At 35.0% G+C, this 17,057-nt stretch overlaps 1 protein-coding gene across 3 annotated transcripts in view; it reads right to left on the bottom strand.

The window, feature by feature from the left end:
• Nucleotides 1-17,057, bottom strand: part of YTHDC2 (YTH N6-methyladenosine RNA binding protein C2) — a 73,712-nt gene that overhangs the window by 17,267 nt on the left and 39,388 nt on the right. For all 3 annotated transcript variants that reach the window (XM_012763738.3, XM_012763740.3, XM_012763742.2), the window contains 7 exons: nt 16,812-16,894; nt 11,775-11,880; nt 9,450-9,569; nt 8,883-9,155; nt 6,913-7,039; nt 5,272-5,477; nt 4,748-4,943 (listed from right to left, as the gene is read on the bottom strand). In XM_012763738.3, coding sequence (XP_012619192.1) covers nt 4,748-4,943; nt 5,272-5,477; nt 6,913-7,039; nt 8,883-9,155; nt 9,450-9,569; nt 11,775-11,880; nt 16,812-16,894 — 1,111 coding nt within the window. The remainder of the gene's footprint in view (nt 1-4,747; nt 4,944-5,271; nt 5,478-6,912; nt 7,040-8,882; nt 9,156-9,449; nt 9,570-11,774; nt 11,881-16,811; nt 16,895-17,057) is intronic.

Here is a 17,057-nt window from a genome sequence, read left to right as displayed (position 1 = left end):
GTTTGAGCCCAGGAATTCAAGGTTATAGTGAGCTGTGATCAGGCCACTGCACTCCAGCCTAGGTGACAGAGCAAGACACCATCTCTAAGAAAAAGAAATAAAGAAAAAAAAAAACTAATATAAGCAAAAAAGATATAGTATGAATAATTATAGAATAATAAATTTGAAATTTTCAAAGAAATTTATTATTTTCTACAAAAAAATTGCTAAAACCAAAGGGAAAAGAAATAGAAAAATCTAAACATAAGAAATCAAAGATGTCCTTAAAGAACACAAACAAAGAAGTACAGAACACTGAGTCGCTCAGACTTTCAAGGAATCAAATAATGACCAATTCCTTTAATAAAACAAATCTGAACCTAACTCTAAAACCTGATAACACCTAAAAGCTAGATAACTGATGTACACACAAGTACACACCACAAACCCTACAGGTAAGCCTCACTACTAAATATAACAGTTTTATATGAAATAGAAAAATATTCAGCAATGTTACAAATCCTACTTAGTTCAAGGATGATTAATTCTCAGAACAAAATAATAGTTCCATAAGAAAACCTATATACCATATCAATACACTAAATAAATTCTGATTATGAGTGAATGCTCAAAAGCTACTTAATAAATTCAATACATTTTTAACATAAAAATTCTTCTCTAATTTAATAAAAATACTTTATTAAGACAAGATAATATAATTTAATAAATGGAAAATCCAAAGGATCAATAAGAGCTTGATAAAGTAACAGGGTAATTAATTATATGAATGTCCATAATAATATTCCTACTAAGTAAAATCAGCAGGAAAATTTCACAAAGAGAACTCAGTAATCATAACTGAAAAAGAGCAACAAAAAAATCTTAATCATCTTAAGAAATATACCCAATCTTTATAAAAGTTATTAAAAAAAGATATTGCTGAATATCTTTAAGATAAATTTAAGAAAAGGTATGACTAAATAAACTAAATTTTGTAGAAGAAAATACACTAAATTAAAATCACAAAAGAACTGTTGTTTGTAGAAAGGATTTAAAGAAGGACTACTGAATAGTCACCAAAAAAATAGGTAAGATTATCAAAGAATAGCTTAATAACAGAAAGGCAGCAAAGAGTTACAGATAGATCTTTCACTATAAGATATCAGAACTTACTAATAAACAAAAATACTAAACAAGAAGGTACAATATAAAGGCAGAAATGTATAAGAATAGAGTGTACAAAAAGTTTAGATAAAGATGCCAAATTTAACATGCAATCATGCAAGCTTTCTAGAAGGATAAAAATTTATTTAATAAATGGTGCAGGTGAGGGAAAAGCACTTAGAAAAAAATTAGACCTGCGTTTTAAGCCAGAATCAACTCAACATTAGGAAAAATAACTCTTAAAAATCAAATTACAGAAAACAAAAACAATACTTATCACATCAATGGAGGAATGAAACTTTCTCAGCTTTGAAAGTGAATAGTCTAGGAAAAGATTATTCATTTTAAATGTGTAGTACTCAAAACACAGAACTCAAAATATGTAATACTAGTATGGATAATATCCATTAAATATAATAGAAAAAAGGCTAATATATTTAAAATCAAAAAGCTGTCATTAAAATTTTTAAGTAAAACATCAGTACCCAAATAAGTAAATGGGCAAAAGATTAAATTACTAAAGGAAAATATAAACAAATGCATGGAGAGTTATTTCTTTTGGACAGGAGTAAAGTTAAAAGTGCAAACGAAAGGAATCTTTAAACATTTTAATTTTAAAACTAATGACAAATGATGGCATAGTTCCAAAGAAACTCACTCTTGATGGCCCTAATATGGCTGAGGATGGAAGAAGAACCATAAATAATATTCATATACTTTTATCGAGTAATTTCTACTTCAAAGAATTTTATCCTAAGTCAGTTAAATATTAAATGAATGAAAGCAAAAGGACACACAGATAAAACTGTTAAAGTACCAATGCCTCCCACCTTGTCCATACTCTCATGAATTCCCTACCATGCTATTTCTACTCTCTCCATACAAACTCAACTCCCTCCGGGGCCATCCCTCCACCGAAAATTACTCTGCCATATTGCCAAATACAACATTTTCAGTCCACATTTTTGGCAAGCTCTCAAAGTAACATTCAACTGAGCTGACCACTCCTTCTGGAAACATATTTGCCTCCAACACTGCAGGAGTGTTACCACAACACTGCCTTTACTCAAATTTACACATTCTCCTTAGGAAATCCATTCTCGTGTCTTTAAATATCATTTATAATCTGGTGACTTCCAAATTTGTAATTGTAGTTCAGATCTCTTCTCTGCGCTTCAGATATGTATATCCAACTAACTGCTTTCTGAAAAAATTTCACTTAGGACGTCTTAACTATCTCAAACTTAACATGTTTAAAACAGAACTCTTGACTTCTCCCCTATACAACCTGCTCTTTCCAGTTTTCTGGATCTCGAATAATTGGCATCAATATTCAGCAAGCTACTACAACCAAAAAACTGAGAGTTATAATTGACTCCTCCCTCTTTCCCTTACATCCACATTCAATTCCGCAGTTACTAGTACCTCCAAAATAATTCTGAATCTACTTCTCTTCATATCAGCTGTTATCACCCTAGTTTTGAGCCATCATCAGCTGTTGAGAGACCACTGCAAGAGCCTCCTTCCAGCCTCCCCCAACTCTTCTATTCTTGGCCCTCCAGCAACCCATCCCTTAGCCAAAATGATCTTTTTGAACATAAATCATATCATGTCACTCCAATACTTAAAATCCTTTAATGGCTTTCCTTGCATTTACTATGGCCTACAAGTTCATGCCTTCCTTTTAACCTTATTGACCCACTGATCAATGTGCTCCAATCACACAGCTTTTCTGTCAGTTCCTAGATCATTTCCTAGCACAGGATCTTGGGGCTTTCTGTCTTTCTCTACCTGTGGCACATTTCTGCTTCTTTACATAGCTGGTGTCTTCTCATACTTTAGGTCTCAGTTTAAGTCTATTCTCCTCAGAGAAACTTGTCTAGGCTCCCATTTAAAAGTAGGTCACACCTAAAACAGTCCTCTTTGTATTTCCTTGATAGCACCACGCAGATTACTCATTTATTACTATCTATCTGCCCCTTCTAAAGTGTCAACTACTGAGGACAGAAAGAAACACCTTGTCTTCTATTACATCCTCAATGCCTAGTATAGTACCTAAGATATAGCAGGTGCCCGATAAATACTTGCTGTTATCACTGAAGAGCAAAAAATTCAAAACCATCAAGATGTCCAACTATAAAGGAACATTTTAAATGCATTATGCCACTTCAATGTGATAGATTGTTTTATAGTCAATCATATTATTTAGGTCACTAAATACAAAATGTCCAATTTCAAATCAAAACTGTAGTTTCTTATATCTCAAACAAGCAGCAGTACAATTAATCAAACTATGTGCCCAAACTATTGACATAGTTTTGCCATCTTAATGGGAGCTTGTTTATGCCAGCAGCAAATAAGCCTGGAGAGTGAGTGGCGATGAAATCACCAAAAGCATTTTTCACAGCTTGTTGAGAATTGAATACTTTTCCTTACAAGAAGTGGTCCAAGGCCTGGAAGAAGTGGTAGTCAGTTGATGCAAGGCCCAGTGAATATGGTGAATGACAGAGTTTCCAAGTCCAGCTTCTATAGTTTGAACAGTGTTATTAGTGAGAAATGTGGTCAAGCGTTGTCTTATAAGAGGATTGGCCTGTCTCTGTTGACCAATCTCAGCTACTTAATTGCAAGCACCCTCATCATTTCCAACAGGTTGCAGTAGACATCCGCTGTAATCAATTGACCAAGTTTCATGAAGCTGTAGTGGTGGATAACACCAGCACTGGACCACCAAACAGACACCATTAGCTTTTTTTGATAAATATTCAATTTTGAACTGGGCTTCAGCACCTCACCTTTATCCAACAATTGTGCCAAACACTTGTGATTGTCAAAAAGAATCTGTTTTTCATCACTCAAAACAATAGATGTAGAAACGGTTCGCCTTGATGTCGTGACAGCAAAGAAAGGCAAGCTTTGAGACAATTTCTCTTCTGACATTTGTTTAACTCACGCAGAACCCATTTATCCAGCTTCTTTACTTCACTGATTTGTTTCAAATGGTCCAATATTGTTGGAATAGTAATGTCAGCACTTGCTGCTAATTCATGTGTAGGTTGAGATGGATTTGCTTCCACTATAGCTTTTAGCTCATCACTATCCACCTTGGTCTTAGGTTGCTCAAGTGGCTCATTTTCAAGATGAAAATCACCAGAATGGAACTTCTTGAACCATCAACAACATACTGGGGTGACTGTGTGTTCATTAGCCACATCCTTCCTGACAACTTCGCTGATATTTGGAGCTATCTGCACTGCACTGGTCCCAGAGCAGACCTCATATTCACAAATAACACAAATTTTTGATTTATCCATGGTTTCACAAAAACTGCTCTAAAAAAAATTTGAAAGATAATCACAAGCCAAAACATGCGTTTGAAAGACTGAGGATGTACCTTCACAATAAAAAAACAGGAAGGGTCAAAGTGAAATGTCAGAGATATCAATTGTCAAACTTAGTACTTAAGAGAATTGGACATTTCATACTTAACAACCTAATATGTCAAAAGGCAGCCACAATTACATAAATTTTTGTAATTTGACAATTTGTTTGGTTTAGCACAAAAATTCATTTCAAACATATTTTTTTTCCTTCATAACATATTTACCTCTAAAGGACGAAGGTTCCTGAAGGGCATTACTGGCCAACCTAGCTGGTCCACAGAATACCAAGACAGTGACAGGTGTCACCGCTGAACAACATCTAATATTAGCTATTCTATGAGCTCTGGTCATTTCATCATAAATGAGCCAATCTGTGGGCAGTGCCTGAATTGCTGCAGCTTGACCATTGGCTGGAGGAATCTATTAAGAGAATAAATCAAAAAACTATTAACTGTATTTATCACATAATTTATCAGGAATACTTTAAAGATTTAAAAAGTTCCTCAATGCAACAGATGCTGTATATTAGTATCCAAGCAAAAATTAAAGCAAGTCAATGCTGATGTATTTTGTATAAAAGTCCTCATTTCTCAACATCTCTTCTAAGATTCAGTTTTGTTTCAATGTTTATATGTATATAACTAATTAATTGCTTAAAGCAGGTAGGTATTTGGAACATTTTTTATTGATTTTCAACTAGCTAAATCAGTTTCACCTCAAGGCCTAAAAACATTAAAAATGTTTTTACCTTTTTATATTGAGGCTGACTGAGAACTGAAGTGGGATGAAATCGTACTTTTTTCTCCTTTGGCCCTGTCAATACTACATTCTCTCTGTCCACGTGAACTAAATTAGGATACATGCCGGCCACCAATGCAGCTTTAACGACAGCCCAGTTCTCAGAGTTTGTGTTAACATCACGAATGTCACCACCACCTCGTGCTCTAACAAAACCTAGAAAGGAAGAAAAAAAAACACACCAACTTTTTCTATTTTACAAAAGGCACTTTTAAATTTGTGTATTTTTTACAAAAAAAAAATTGTACAACTCATGTAAGTTTAATGACATTTAAATTCCACAATAATTAATAGACTCTCCTCTGGAAAGTTGTTTAAAGTATAGAACCAATGTTTTAAGAAAGTGTAGATCTGCTCAGGCCAGAGTAAGTACAATATTTATTGGGAGTTCAAGGAATTCTTAAAAACGTACATTCTTACAGTAAAGTACTTCATAAGCTGCTGCCAGAAACATACTAAGTTCACAGTTGGAAAATCAAACCATTCCTCTGACTGGTATTTTTGTTATAATAGGCACTGATTCTGGAGGTGAAATGAAGTAAATATATAGTAATTCTTGCTTAAATTTCAAAAGTTCTTCATATTTCCCTAATTTAAGACAATTTTTAAATCCTCTGGTTCATTCCCCATTACTTTGGCACTTCAGCTGATCCGTGGATCCAAGCTCTCATACTTTTCTTTTATCACTTCAATGTACTACGCTTCCTCAAAAAAAGAATTCAAAGCAATTCTAAAAGGAAATGGCAACACTGGCATCCTCTTCACAAAAACAAAACAAAACAAAGTGCTTTCAAGTGATTACTACTTGTTTTAGTGTTCTAGAAATATAAAGACCAACATTCATATCAATCTACTTAACTTTCTATTTCACAGAACTAAATAATTGCTCATTAGTAGTGATAAAAGAAAATATAATAACCATAAGATCTAAATTGATCTTTGCCAAAAAATATAAATTGTTCACTGCCAACAGTATTAAAAGGCTATAAATTCTGTTTATCTATTTCTTTTTTTTTTTTTTTTTTTTGAGACAGAGTCTCGCTTTGTTGCCCAGGCTAGAGTGAGTGCCGTGGCGTCAGCCTAGCTCACAGCAACCTCAAACTCCTGGGCTCAAGCAATCCTACTGCCTCAGCCTCCCGAGTAGCTGGGACTACAGGCATGCGCCACCATGCCCGGCTAATTTTTTGTATATATTTTTAGTTGGCCAATTAATTTCTTTCCATTTATAGTAGAGACGGGGTCTCGCTCTTGCTCAGGCTGGTTTCGAACTCCTGACCTCGAGCAATCCACCCGCCTCGGCCTCCCAGAGAGCTAGGACTACAGGCGTGAGCCACCGCGCCCGGCCTCGTTTATCTATTTCTTAACTGTAGCTTCTGCAGTATCATTTTTTCATCAACAAACAAAAGTTGAGGTCATGAAGAAGTCTTCAAATCGCTCATGAATATAAGATACACAACATGGTAATACCATAAAAATAATAGGAGATGGCATCAGTTAACACAAGAAATACTATGAGGTATGGGCAGGGTACTCTCAATGGCTTAAATAGGTTCTTTAAATAGGTTTTTCTTAAATAGGGGGAAAGCTTTACCTGATGCTCTAAGTTGACCAAGCAACTGTGTTCTCATGCCTATGATTATTTCCATGGTAGCTTGTGAAAGAAAATTCTTTTCACAAAAGGCTCGCTCCCACCCATCACTTCGTGCTTTCTGCCATGCCTATAAAAAAAATAATAATTACATAACAAGATATTAATATATATAGCAATCACTTCTTGGTGAGACAGTAAAATAACTGAAAACACTACACTAATTACTTAGGTCAAGTCTTCTTATTCTAATTATTCCATAAAATCTAAGATTTTATAATCCAAAAATTTATCATTTGTTAATTTATACTCAAATTCTATGAAAAACACTGAATTTACAAAATCCCAATGAGAATTAAGTGTCAAGTAACCTAAATGACCAGTTATGTAAAAATATTTACCTTCTCAGATGCACCTGCTAATTTTATTCTGCCAAAGTGTAGAAAGTTTTCAACTAAGCTTCATAACACAATTATACTTAAGAATCCTGTCACTCTAGTCCTCTAAAAATAATCTCTGTATCAACCTTTTAATCTGTCTGAGAACGGAAAGTAGGATCTCTAGAAACCACCTATATGCAATATAAAAAAAGCTCCCCTTTGAAAATGGGTTCTCTTTAGGAATATAACTGAAAGACCAGAGCAGTAATTTACCCTCTCTGCTTTTGAAGGAGCTAGGAAAAAAGCAAAAAACAGATAGGAATTCTATTCCAAATCTCCCTCTAATTATCACCCAACTAGTCTACTATAATATATGGTATTTAATATACCCAATTAAGAACAATGAATCATCCATTATTCAATAACACAAAAGGGCTTGCAATTATTTGTAAAAATTATGTATGCCTCAAAAAATCCCTGTATGCCTGAAAGAATACTTTCTACATAAAGTTAAATTTTTAAAAAATGTATAGGTACAACCTACATTCAAGGGATTTAAGGATAATAAAATGTCTACCTTTATAAGAAATAACATATTCTTCCCCATATATCTGAATTTCTAAATTACATTTCATTTCTCTTCCTCAGAGAATCCCACTTTCCATATCATTTCTTTCCCATTTATTTCTTTCTTCAATTTCTCACTGCTATTATCTTAAAAGGTCTTAAGTGATTTTTGCATTTTAGTTTATTAAATAATGTTCTTAGCACAGTGTCTTGAACACACAAGAAAAAAATATACTCTAGAAAAGAAATCAATAAATAGATACTAAATTCAAATTAATTTTCTTCCAAGCTTTGTTCTATACACTCTTTGTTCTATACACTATACACTCTTTACAGATGTTTCTTAACTAAAATTTAGAGTGTTTCTTATCCAAAACATGATCTAAAAATAAGAAACTTGGTATTGGCCGGGCCTGGTGGCTCACGCCTGTAATCCTAGCACTCTGAGAGACCGAGGCGGGCAGATTGCTCGAGGTCAGGAGTTTGAAACCAGCCTGAGCAAGAGCGAGACCCTGTCTCTACTATAAATAGAAAGAAATTAATTGGCCAACTAATATATATAGAAAAAATTAGCCGGGCATGGTGGCACATGCCTGTAGTCCCAGCTACTCAGGAGGCTGAGGCAGTAGGATTGCTTGAGCCCAGGAGTTTGAAGTTGCTGTGAGCTAGGCTGACGCCAAGGCACTCACTGTAGCCTGGGCAACAGAGTGAAACTCTGTCTCAAAAAAAAAAAAGAAACTTGGTATTTAAGAAAAATACAAGTATAAATATAAACAATTATATACACACATATACACATTTTTCCTACCATAAAGAGAAAATGGGGGAAAAAACAAAGTAGAGAAAAACCCCAATATTAACAGCAAGAAGATATTTTTGGGGACTATTAATAAAATGTAACTTCATAATAAAATAAAATTAAAGGAATTATCAATTTATTATTTATTAATTATTTTTAAAACTGTTACACTTGCCCCAGAAATGTGTTTAATCAGCAGCATTGTCAGAAATACAACGACATAGTACCTGGAATGCTCTGAGAAGTGCCATATGGTCACTGAAAGTTCCTGCAGTGAAACGTTTCCTACAAAGCATAGCTGCACGTTTTTGAGAGGCCTGAGTAGGTAGTACAAAAGGATCTCGATAAGCTAACGTGCAGGCAATTGTAAGGATGGGGTCCAGACACTTTAAAACAACAGCACACAGGACCATTTTACCAAGATGTGGTTCTACTGGCAAGTCAGCCAAATGATACCCAAGTTCAGTCAGATCTTCCCATGCATCCATTGCATCTATTGTCTAAATAAAAGGATACAGAACAGAATTTGACATGAGCAAAAATATGTTTCACCAAATATACTTTTTAAAAACCCATAAGAAATAAGAATATAAATTTTCTTTTGCTATTGCCAAAATATATTTTTATAAGGAACTATACCTACTGTTTTACCATAATTACTACAAGAGTATTATTCAAAGTCATGATCATTTAAGATAATTTGTTAAAAGTACTAAATTAGTTAAGACATAGTCTCCTTTGGTTTAAATTTCAAGTAAAAAAGTCAGGTAATATAAAACTATTCAGACACTAACCTTAAGCATTTGTACAGCATTTCTTACAATTAAAGCTGGTGGAGGTTCAGGTGCTTTCATAAGGAAATCAGCAATGGGGCAATTAACTGGGGCTAGAAGCTTGGTATGTAAACAAAGTTCCTATAAAACAAACAGTAAATAATTTTGAAAAATTAAGAATATTATAATATTGACTTTTATATTTAAAGAAATCATCAGAACTACAGTTCCCAGACTCAGACTAGTAGAGTCTCTGATTAGAATGAACAGTACAAGGAATAATATCTCTTTATAAAAGATGAGCTTATACTTTGTCCTAGATGCCAGAAACTTAACTCATCAATTTAATTCATCAAGATTACCAGTGCCCCCATTATCAACATCTCACATAGTTCTTACGCATATCACTGTCCAAAAACTAAATCTTTTTTCCCCTTTATACTTATTACATTATAGAATCTTTTATCTGTTCAACAAGTATTTAAGCACTTCCTAAATACAAGGCACAATGCAGCAAGTTGCAGAAAAAGAAGAGGACAAGTATCCACTCTCATGGAGTTTACACTGTAGTATGGAAAACAGACTTTAAACAACTAATTACCTAATTAACTACTTAATTACAATTGTGATAAGTGCTAAGAGGGATTCAAGGAGCTAAAGAAAACAAGATTTAGCCAACTTCAGGAAAGGGCAGGAGAAGGAGGCCATGGGAAGTTAATGATAGTTTTCCTGAGGAAATGATACTCAAGATATAAAGACTGAGTAGGTTAGCCGGGCATGGTGGCGCATGCCTGTAGTCCCAGCTACTTGGGAGGCTGAGGCAGCAGGATTGCTTAAGCCCAGGAGATTGAGGTTGCTGTGAGCTAGGCTGACGCCATGGCACTCACTCTAGCCAGGGCAACAAAGCGAGACTCTGTCTCCAAAAAAATAAAATAAAATAAAATAAAAATAAAATAAAAAAATAAATAAATAAAGACTGAGTAGGAGTAATTCTAAAAGAAATAAAGGGAAGGAGTCTAAGGAGAGGGAAAGGCACAATGTGAAAGCCCCAAGGTAGAAGAAAACAAGATGTGCTTGAGAAACTAAAACTATTGATGTGAGCAGAGAGGATGAATGGCAAGAAATAAAACTGGAGACAAAGGTAGGAACAGGTAATTTAGGCTCTTGTTAAGAATTATGATTTTTATCCCAGTAGAAATAGAAAATAGCATATAGGTACTGGGAAGTGGGAAATCATCTCAGGTATATGGATGTCAAAAATATGATACTGTGTCTCTTTAAAGCAGAGGTCCTCAAACTTTTTAAACAGGAGGCCAGTTCACTGTCCCTCAGACCATTGTAGAATGTGCACTGTGGGCCCGGGACGAGTCGGATGCTAAGCAGGACAGGCAGTGGAGGCAAAACCACCCAGAGGGCCGGATAAATGTGCTAGGCGGCCTGTATGTGGCCTGCCGGCTGTAGTTTGAGAATGCCTGCTTTAAAGGTTTGGAAGACAGCATCTAGCCCAACACACCAAAGAATCAAATTAATGCACTTGTGATAGTTTTCCCTAGAAGCTACAATGGCTGTTCCACAAAGTTAGAAAACTTAAAGAAAAATAATTAATAAAGGCCAGAAAAATCTTAGTGAACTCAGTTCCAAAACTACCAAGGTAATCTCAGCATCTTAAATTGAGATTTTGATATTATCTTTTGGAACTTAAATAATTTGTTTTCTAATCTTATTGAGAATTTAAAAGGTGAACACTATATAGTTGAGACTCCTAAAATGTTGCTTAAAAAATATATACTGCATCGTAATTTAAATGTATTCAAATAATTCATTAAAATTTTGGCCGGGCATGGTGGCTCACGCCTGTAATCCTAGCACTTTGGGAGGCCGAGGCGGGCGGATTGCTCAAGGTCAGGAGTTTGAAACCAGCCTGAGCGAGACCCCGTCTCTACCAAAAAATAGAAATAAATTAATTGACCAACTAAAAATATATATACAAAAAATTAGCCGGGCATGGTGGCGCATGCCTGTAGTCCCAGCTACTTGGGAGGCTGAGGCAGTAGGATCGCTGAGCCCCGGAGATTGAGGTTGCTGTGAGCCAGGCTGACGCCACGGCACTCACTCTAGCCTGGGCAACAAAGTGAGACTCTGTCTCAAAAAAAAAAAAAAAAAAAAATTTTGAAGGTTTATGAATTAAATTTTCTTGTATAGAAAATATCATTCTGTTATACACATAGCCACCCTCTATAATATGTATTTTATAATTTTGTTTTAAAGTCCAATCAATAGCAGTTCAAATGGCCCCTCTCCTCTCTCACCTACAAAAAAGCCTTTTAGAATTAAATAAGTTTCTACCTGTAATGGCATTCTCAAAAGTTCTGGAGTCTGAAATTCCAACATATTCTGGAATCGGAGTCGACTGAACAGACGGAAACAAATTCCAGGTCTACATCGCCCTGCCCTTAAAAATAAATACAAGATTAAGACTTAAACAAGGAATAAAGGTTATAATAAATAAACTATAAAAGTAATGTGATTTAGGAGACAGAAAAATGAACCAGAATCAGGACATTTGAGTTTGAATCCTTATTCTGTCACTTATCCTCTATGAATTCTTTTGGAAGGCACTTCACTTATCTGGGACTCAATTATTTCATATATAGAATGAGATTCATGAATGATACTTACCTGATATACCTTCTAGGGTTATGGTAAAAAATCAAAAGAAATAATAGGCTGGTCATGGTGGCTCACACCTGTAATCCTACCACTCTGGGAGGCCAAGGAGGGAGGATTGCTTGAGGCCAGGAGTTCAAGACCAGCCTCAGGAAGAATGAGACCCCATCTCTACAAAAAATAGAAAAATTAGCCAGGCATGACAGTGTGTGCCTATAGTTCCAACTACTTGGGAGGATGAGGCAGGGGTAGCGGGCGAGCCCAGGAGTTTGAGGTTACACTGAGCAACCTCAAAATGAGCTGTGATAATGCCACTGCACTCTAACCCAGGAGACACAGTAAGATCCTGTCTCAAAAAAAAAAAGAAAAGAAAAGACATATATATGAAAGCCAGTAAAATACAAAGCATGAAAAAAGATTTGGTAATTTAAATTCAGTCAATTTTACTGAGCTGATTTCAAGCACTGTGTTCAAGCCTAGTGATCAGAGTTATACAAATTGTGCATTATACAACTCAAAGGGAGTGTCATTTATCCCATTATCATAGAAACTTGTATAATTTTATGGAAGTAGCAGAAGAATACCTTGAAGAAAAGCAATCTCTTAAATTCACCCAAGTTTCTGTATCAGCTAATAGCAAGGCTGAATATGCTAAGTAATAGAGATGTCAAAATATCTCTGTCTTCATGGAGCTCACACTCTAGACAGGCAATCATAACTATAACATAATGTGATAAGAGTCAGAGAAGCTGACATTGTTAGACCACTCCTTCCTTCGTCAAATATGAGGGAATGTCAGGAAGTTCAAAGAAAAATGAAATAAAAAAATAAAAATAAAAAATATAAACTTTCTCAATATAAGAGTCATCAAGGTCAAAACACTTTTGTAAGCAATGATACCAGCCATTTAGTCCATCCCTAAAAAACTGAGGATCTTGGGAATTTAACCATGTCAATGCTGTCTTTTTTACATTATTAATTGAAGAAAAATGGGTGCCCCTTAAAGATTTTTTAAGATTAAGAAACAAAAAAGTCAGAAGGAACCAAGTCATGACTATAAGGCAGATGTCTAATGATTTCTCACAGAAGCTCTTACAAAATTGCCCTTGTTTGATGAAAGGAATAAGCAGGAACATTGTTCGGGTGGGGAAAGTCTTTTGTGAAGCTTTCTTGGGTGTTTATCTGTGAAAGCTTTGGCCAATTTTCTCAAAACATTCTCATAATAAGCAGATATAATTGTTCTTTGGCCCTGAAGAAAGTCAACAAGCAAAAGTTGCCTTGTGACCAGCTTTTGCTTTGACTAGATCGCTTCCACCTCTTGGTAGCCATTGCTTTGATTGTGCTTTGTCTTCAAGATCACATTGGTAAAGCCATGTTTCATCTCTTATTACAATTCTTCAAAGAAATGCTTCAGGATCTTGATCCCACTTGTTTAAAATTTCCATTGAAAGCTCTATTCTTATCTGCAGCTGATCTGAACATAACAGTTTCAGCACCCATCAAATAGAAAGTTGGCTCAACTTTAATTTTTCAGTCAGAATTGTGTAAATGAAACTAATTGTGATATCTATAGTGTTGACTATTATTTCTGCTGTTAATCATCAGTCCTCCTCAATTAGGGCACAAATAAAATTTTTTCCTCACAAATTGATGTGCATAGTCTGCTGCTGAGGGCTTCATCTTCAACATCCTCTCATCCCTTGTTAAAATGAGTTATCCATTTGTAAACTGCTTTCTTTGGGACACTGTCCTCCTAAACTTTTCATAAAGCATCAATAATTTCACCATTCTCCTACCCGAGCTTCACTATAAATTTGATGTTTATTCTTTCTTGCTCATGTTTATGTTTGTATTAAAATTGGTTAATTTACTGGACTCCAATATGGACTGCAATATTTGTCCCACCTCCAACTTTACCCATCAAACTACAGTTTACTCATTACCATATCCATAACAACATTTGCACAGTGAATAAATATTCATTGAAAAAATGACAATGAAAATTTCTATAATTTCTGAACTTTATGTCTAATAACATACTATCAACGACATGTTAAGTCCAGCTCAATATATCAAACCACACTTGGTCATCAGAGAACAAATGACACAATAACAACAAAGCCCTCAGAGGCATTCTGTGGAGTTACAAAGTATAGAAATAATGCATTATAAGTCTTCAGTATGCGAAAAATTCTTTTAAACTCAGCATTTTTTTTTTTTTTTTTTTTTGAGACAGAGTCTCGCTTTGTTGCCCAGGCTAGAGTGAGTGCCGTGGCGTCAGCCTAGCTCACAGCAACCTCAAACTCCTGGGCTCGAGTGATCCTTCTGCCTCAGCCTCCCGGGTAGCTGGGACTACAGGCATGTGCCACCATGCCCGGCTAATTTTTTATATATATATATCAGTTGGCCAATTAATTTCTTTCTATTTATAGTAGAGACGGGGTCTCGCTCTTGCTCAGGCTGGTTTCGAACTCCTGACCTTGAGCAATCCGCCCGCCTCGGCCTCCCAAGAGCTAGGATTACAGGCGTGAGCCACAGCGCCCGGCCTAAACTCAGCATTTTGATGTTTTCTTGCCAGTTAAAAGCCAAGAGAAATTAATTACTGAAAAATACTTTTTAATTGTACCTTTTTAAAAATGAAAAACCCAAGCATATAATAAAAAACCAACATACAAAACAAATAAAAGTCTTCTTCCTCCAAAAACCTACAAAAACCTCCTTCTGAGAGTCAACAACCATAAATTGTTTTTTAATGGTTCTCCCAGACTTCTCAATGCATGTATTTCTAAATACATTAACATATGCAAATCTTTTTAACACAAGACTACCAGATGCATGTACTACACCTTACTTTATTCAATTAACAATATATTCTAACAAATGCTGGCATGGATGTGGAGAGATATGAACACTCATACACTGTTGGTAAGACTGCAAACTAGGCCGGGTGCAGTGGCTCAGGCCTGTAATCCTAGCACTCTAGGACGCCAAGGCGGGCAGATCACTCAAGGTCAGGAATTGGAAACCAGCCTGAGCAAGAGCAAGACCCCGTCTCTACTAAAAATAGAAAGAAATTAATTGGCCAACTAAAAATATATAGAAAAAATTAGCCAGACATGGTGGCACATGCCTGTAGTCCCAGCTACTCGGGAGGCTGAGGCAGAAGGATTGCTCAATCCCAGGTGTTTGAGGTTGCTGTGAGGTTGCTGTGAGCTAGGCTGACGCCATGGCACTCTAGCCTGGGCAACAGAGGGAGACTCTGTCTTAAAAGAAAAAAAGAAAGACTGCAAACTAGTACAACCTCTTATGGAAAGTAGTATGAAATTATCTCAAAGAACTAAAAATAGAACTATCATTTGATCCAGCAATCCCACTACTGGGTAAAAGAAAAAAAGACATTCTATAAAAAATACACCTGCACTTGAATGTTTATAGCAGCACAATTCACAATTGCAAAGATGTGGAAACAACCCAAGTGCCCATCAATACATAAGTGGATTAATGAAACAGTGGTATATGTATACCATGGAGTACTACTCAGCCATAAAAAGTAGGGTAAACTAATACCTCTTGTATTAACCTGGATGGAACTTGAAAACTTTCTTCTTAGCAAAGGAATCCAAGAATGGAAAAACAAACACCTCATGTACTCACCATTAAATTGGAACTAATCAATCAACACTTATGTGCATACATGGAAATAACATTCACCAGAAATCCAGTAAGTGGGAGGGAGAAGGAGGGGATGGCTAAATTCACACCTATCAGGTACAATGCACACTATCTGAGTGATGGGCACACTTAAAACTTTGACTCAAATGGTACAAAGCAATTTAGTTAACCAAAATGTTTGTACCCTGTAATATTCTAAAATTTAAAAAATATATTAAAAAATATAAATATATATCCTGAAAACTCATCCCACATAAGAACACATGGATCTATACCTTGCCTTTTAACAGCTACCTAAAATACCACTGTGTGGCTATAACTTATTTAATCATTTCATATTGATGGACACTACACTGTTCCCAGACTTTTTATTATTACAAACAATGCTATAAAGAACATTCTTAAGCACACACATGCAAGTACACACAGGATAAATTAATTATAAGTGGAATCCACAAAGGTTAGATATGGATACAGTTTCAAATTACTCTCTGAAGAAATCATATCAATTTACATTGACCTATGTTTTTGCCACTATGTTGTTTGTAAATATTTTCAACAAATGCCAGTTTGATAAGCAAAAATAGTACCTCCTTAATCTGCATTTATTTTGGTATGTATGAGGTGCTATATGTGATTATTATATTAATAGGACATGCATATTCTTTATTTTAGTAAACTACCTATTTATGGCCTTTATCCATTTTTTAACGGGATATCTGGTCTTTATTTGATTTTAAAGAGCTCTTTTTGTATAATTAGAAAATTAGCCCTTTGTTCAATATTGCAAATGTTTAGAATTTTTGCTTTTATTTGTAAGCTTCTCACATCTTCTGAGTGTGGATTATACTAGGCAAAAGTTTTTAATTTTAACATAACCTAAATTCAACTTTAAAAAAGTAAAATGTTTTGCTTTGTAAAAATAATATGAAAATTATGACTAATGTGAAAACTAACATTTTATAGACAGTTGGATATACAATAAATATATAATATATATGAAAATGTTTCCATTTTATAGGCAATTAAATGAATGTACATTACCTGCCTTTTCGCTGTATGGCACTAGCTTTGGAAATCCACACCATTTTTAACATTGTAACAAAATTCAGTGCATCAAAGGATTTCTGTAATATTTCAATCTTTATGTTAAAATATAAAAGGTATTTAAAAGGAAACAGCAAACAATGTTATCAACATATTTTAATACACCAAGTTTAAAGTCCCCTCTTGACAGAATAACTACAACAAAGTAGTGATTTTTTAAAAAAATCCAGAGTTTCAGGTTAT

The sequence above is a fragment of the Microcebus murinus genome, chromosome 11, assembly GCF_040939455.1.
Source record: "Microcebus murinus isolate Inina chromosome 11, M.murinus_Inina_mat1.0, whole genome shotgun sequence".
In the NCBI taxonomy this organism is placed as follows: Eukaryota; Metazoa; Chordata; class Mammalia; order Primates; family Cheirogaleidae; genus Microcebus; species Microcebus murinus.
Note: the sequence above shows the minus strand (reverse complement) of the source record. Positions and strands in the feature narration are given on the sequence as shown.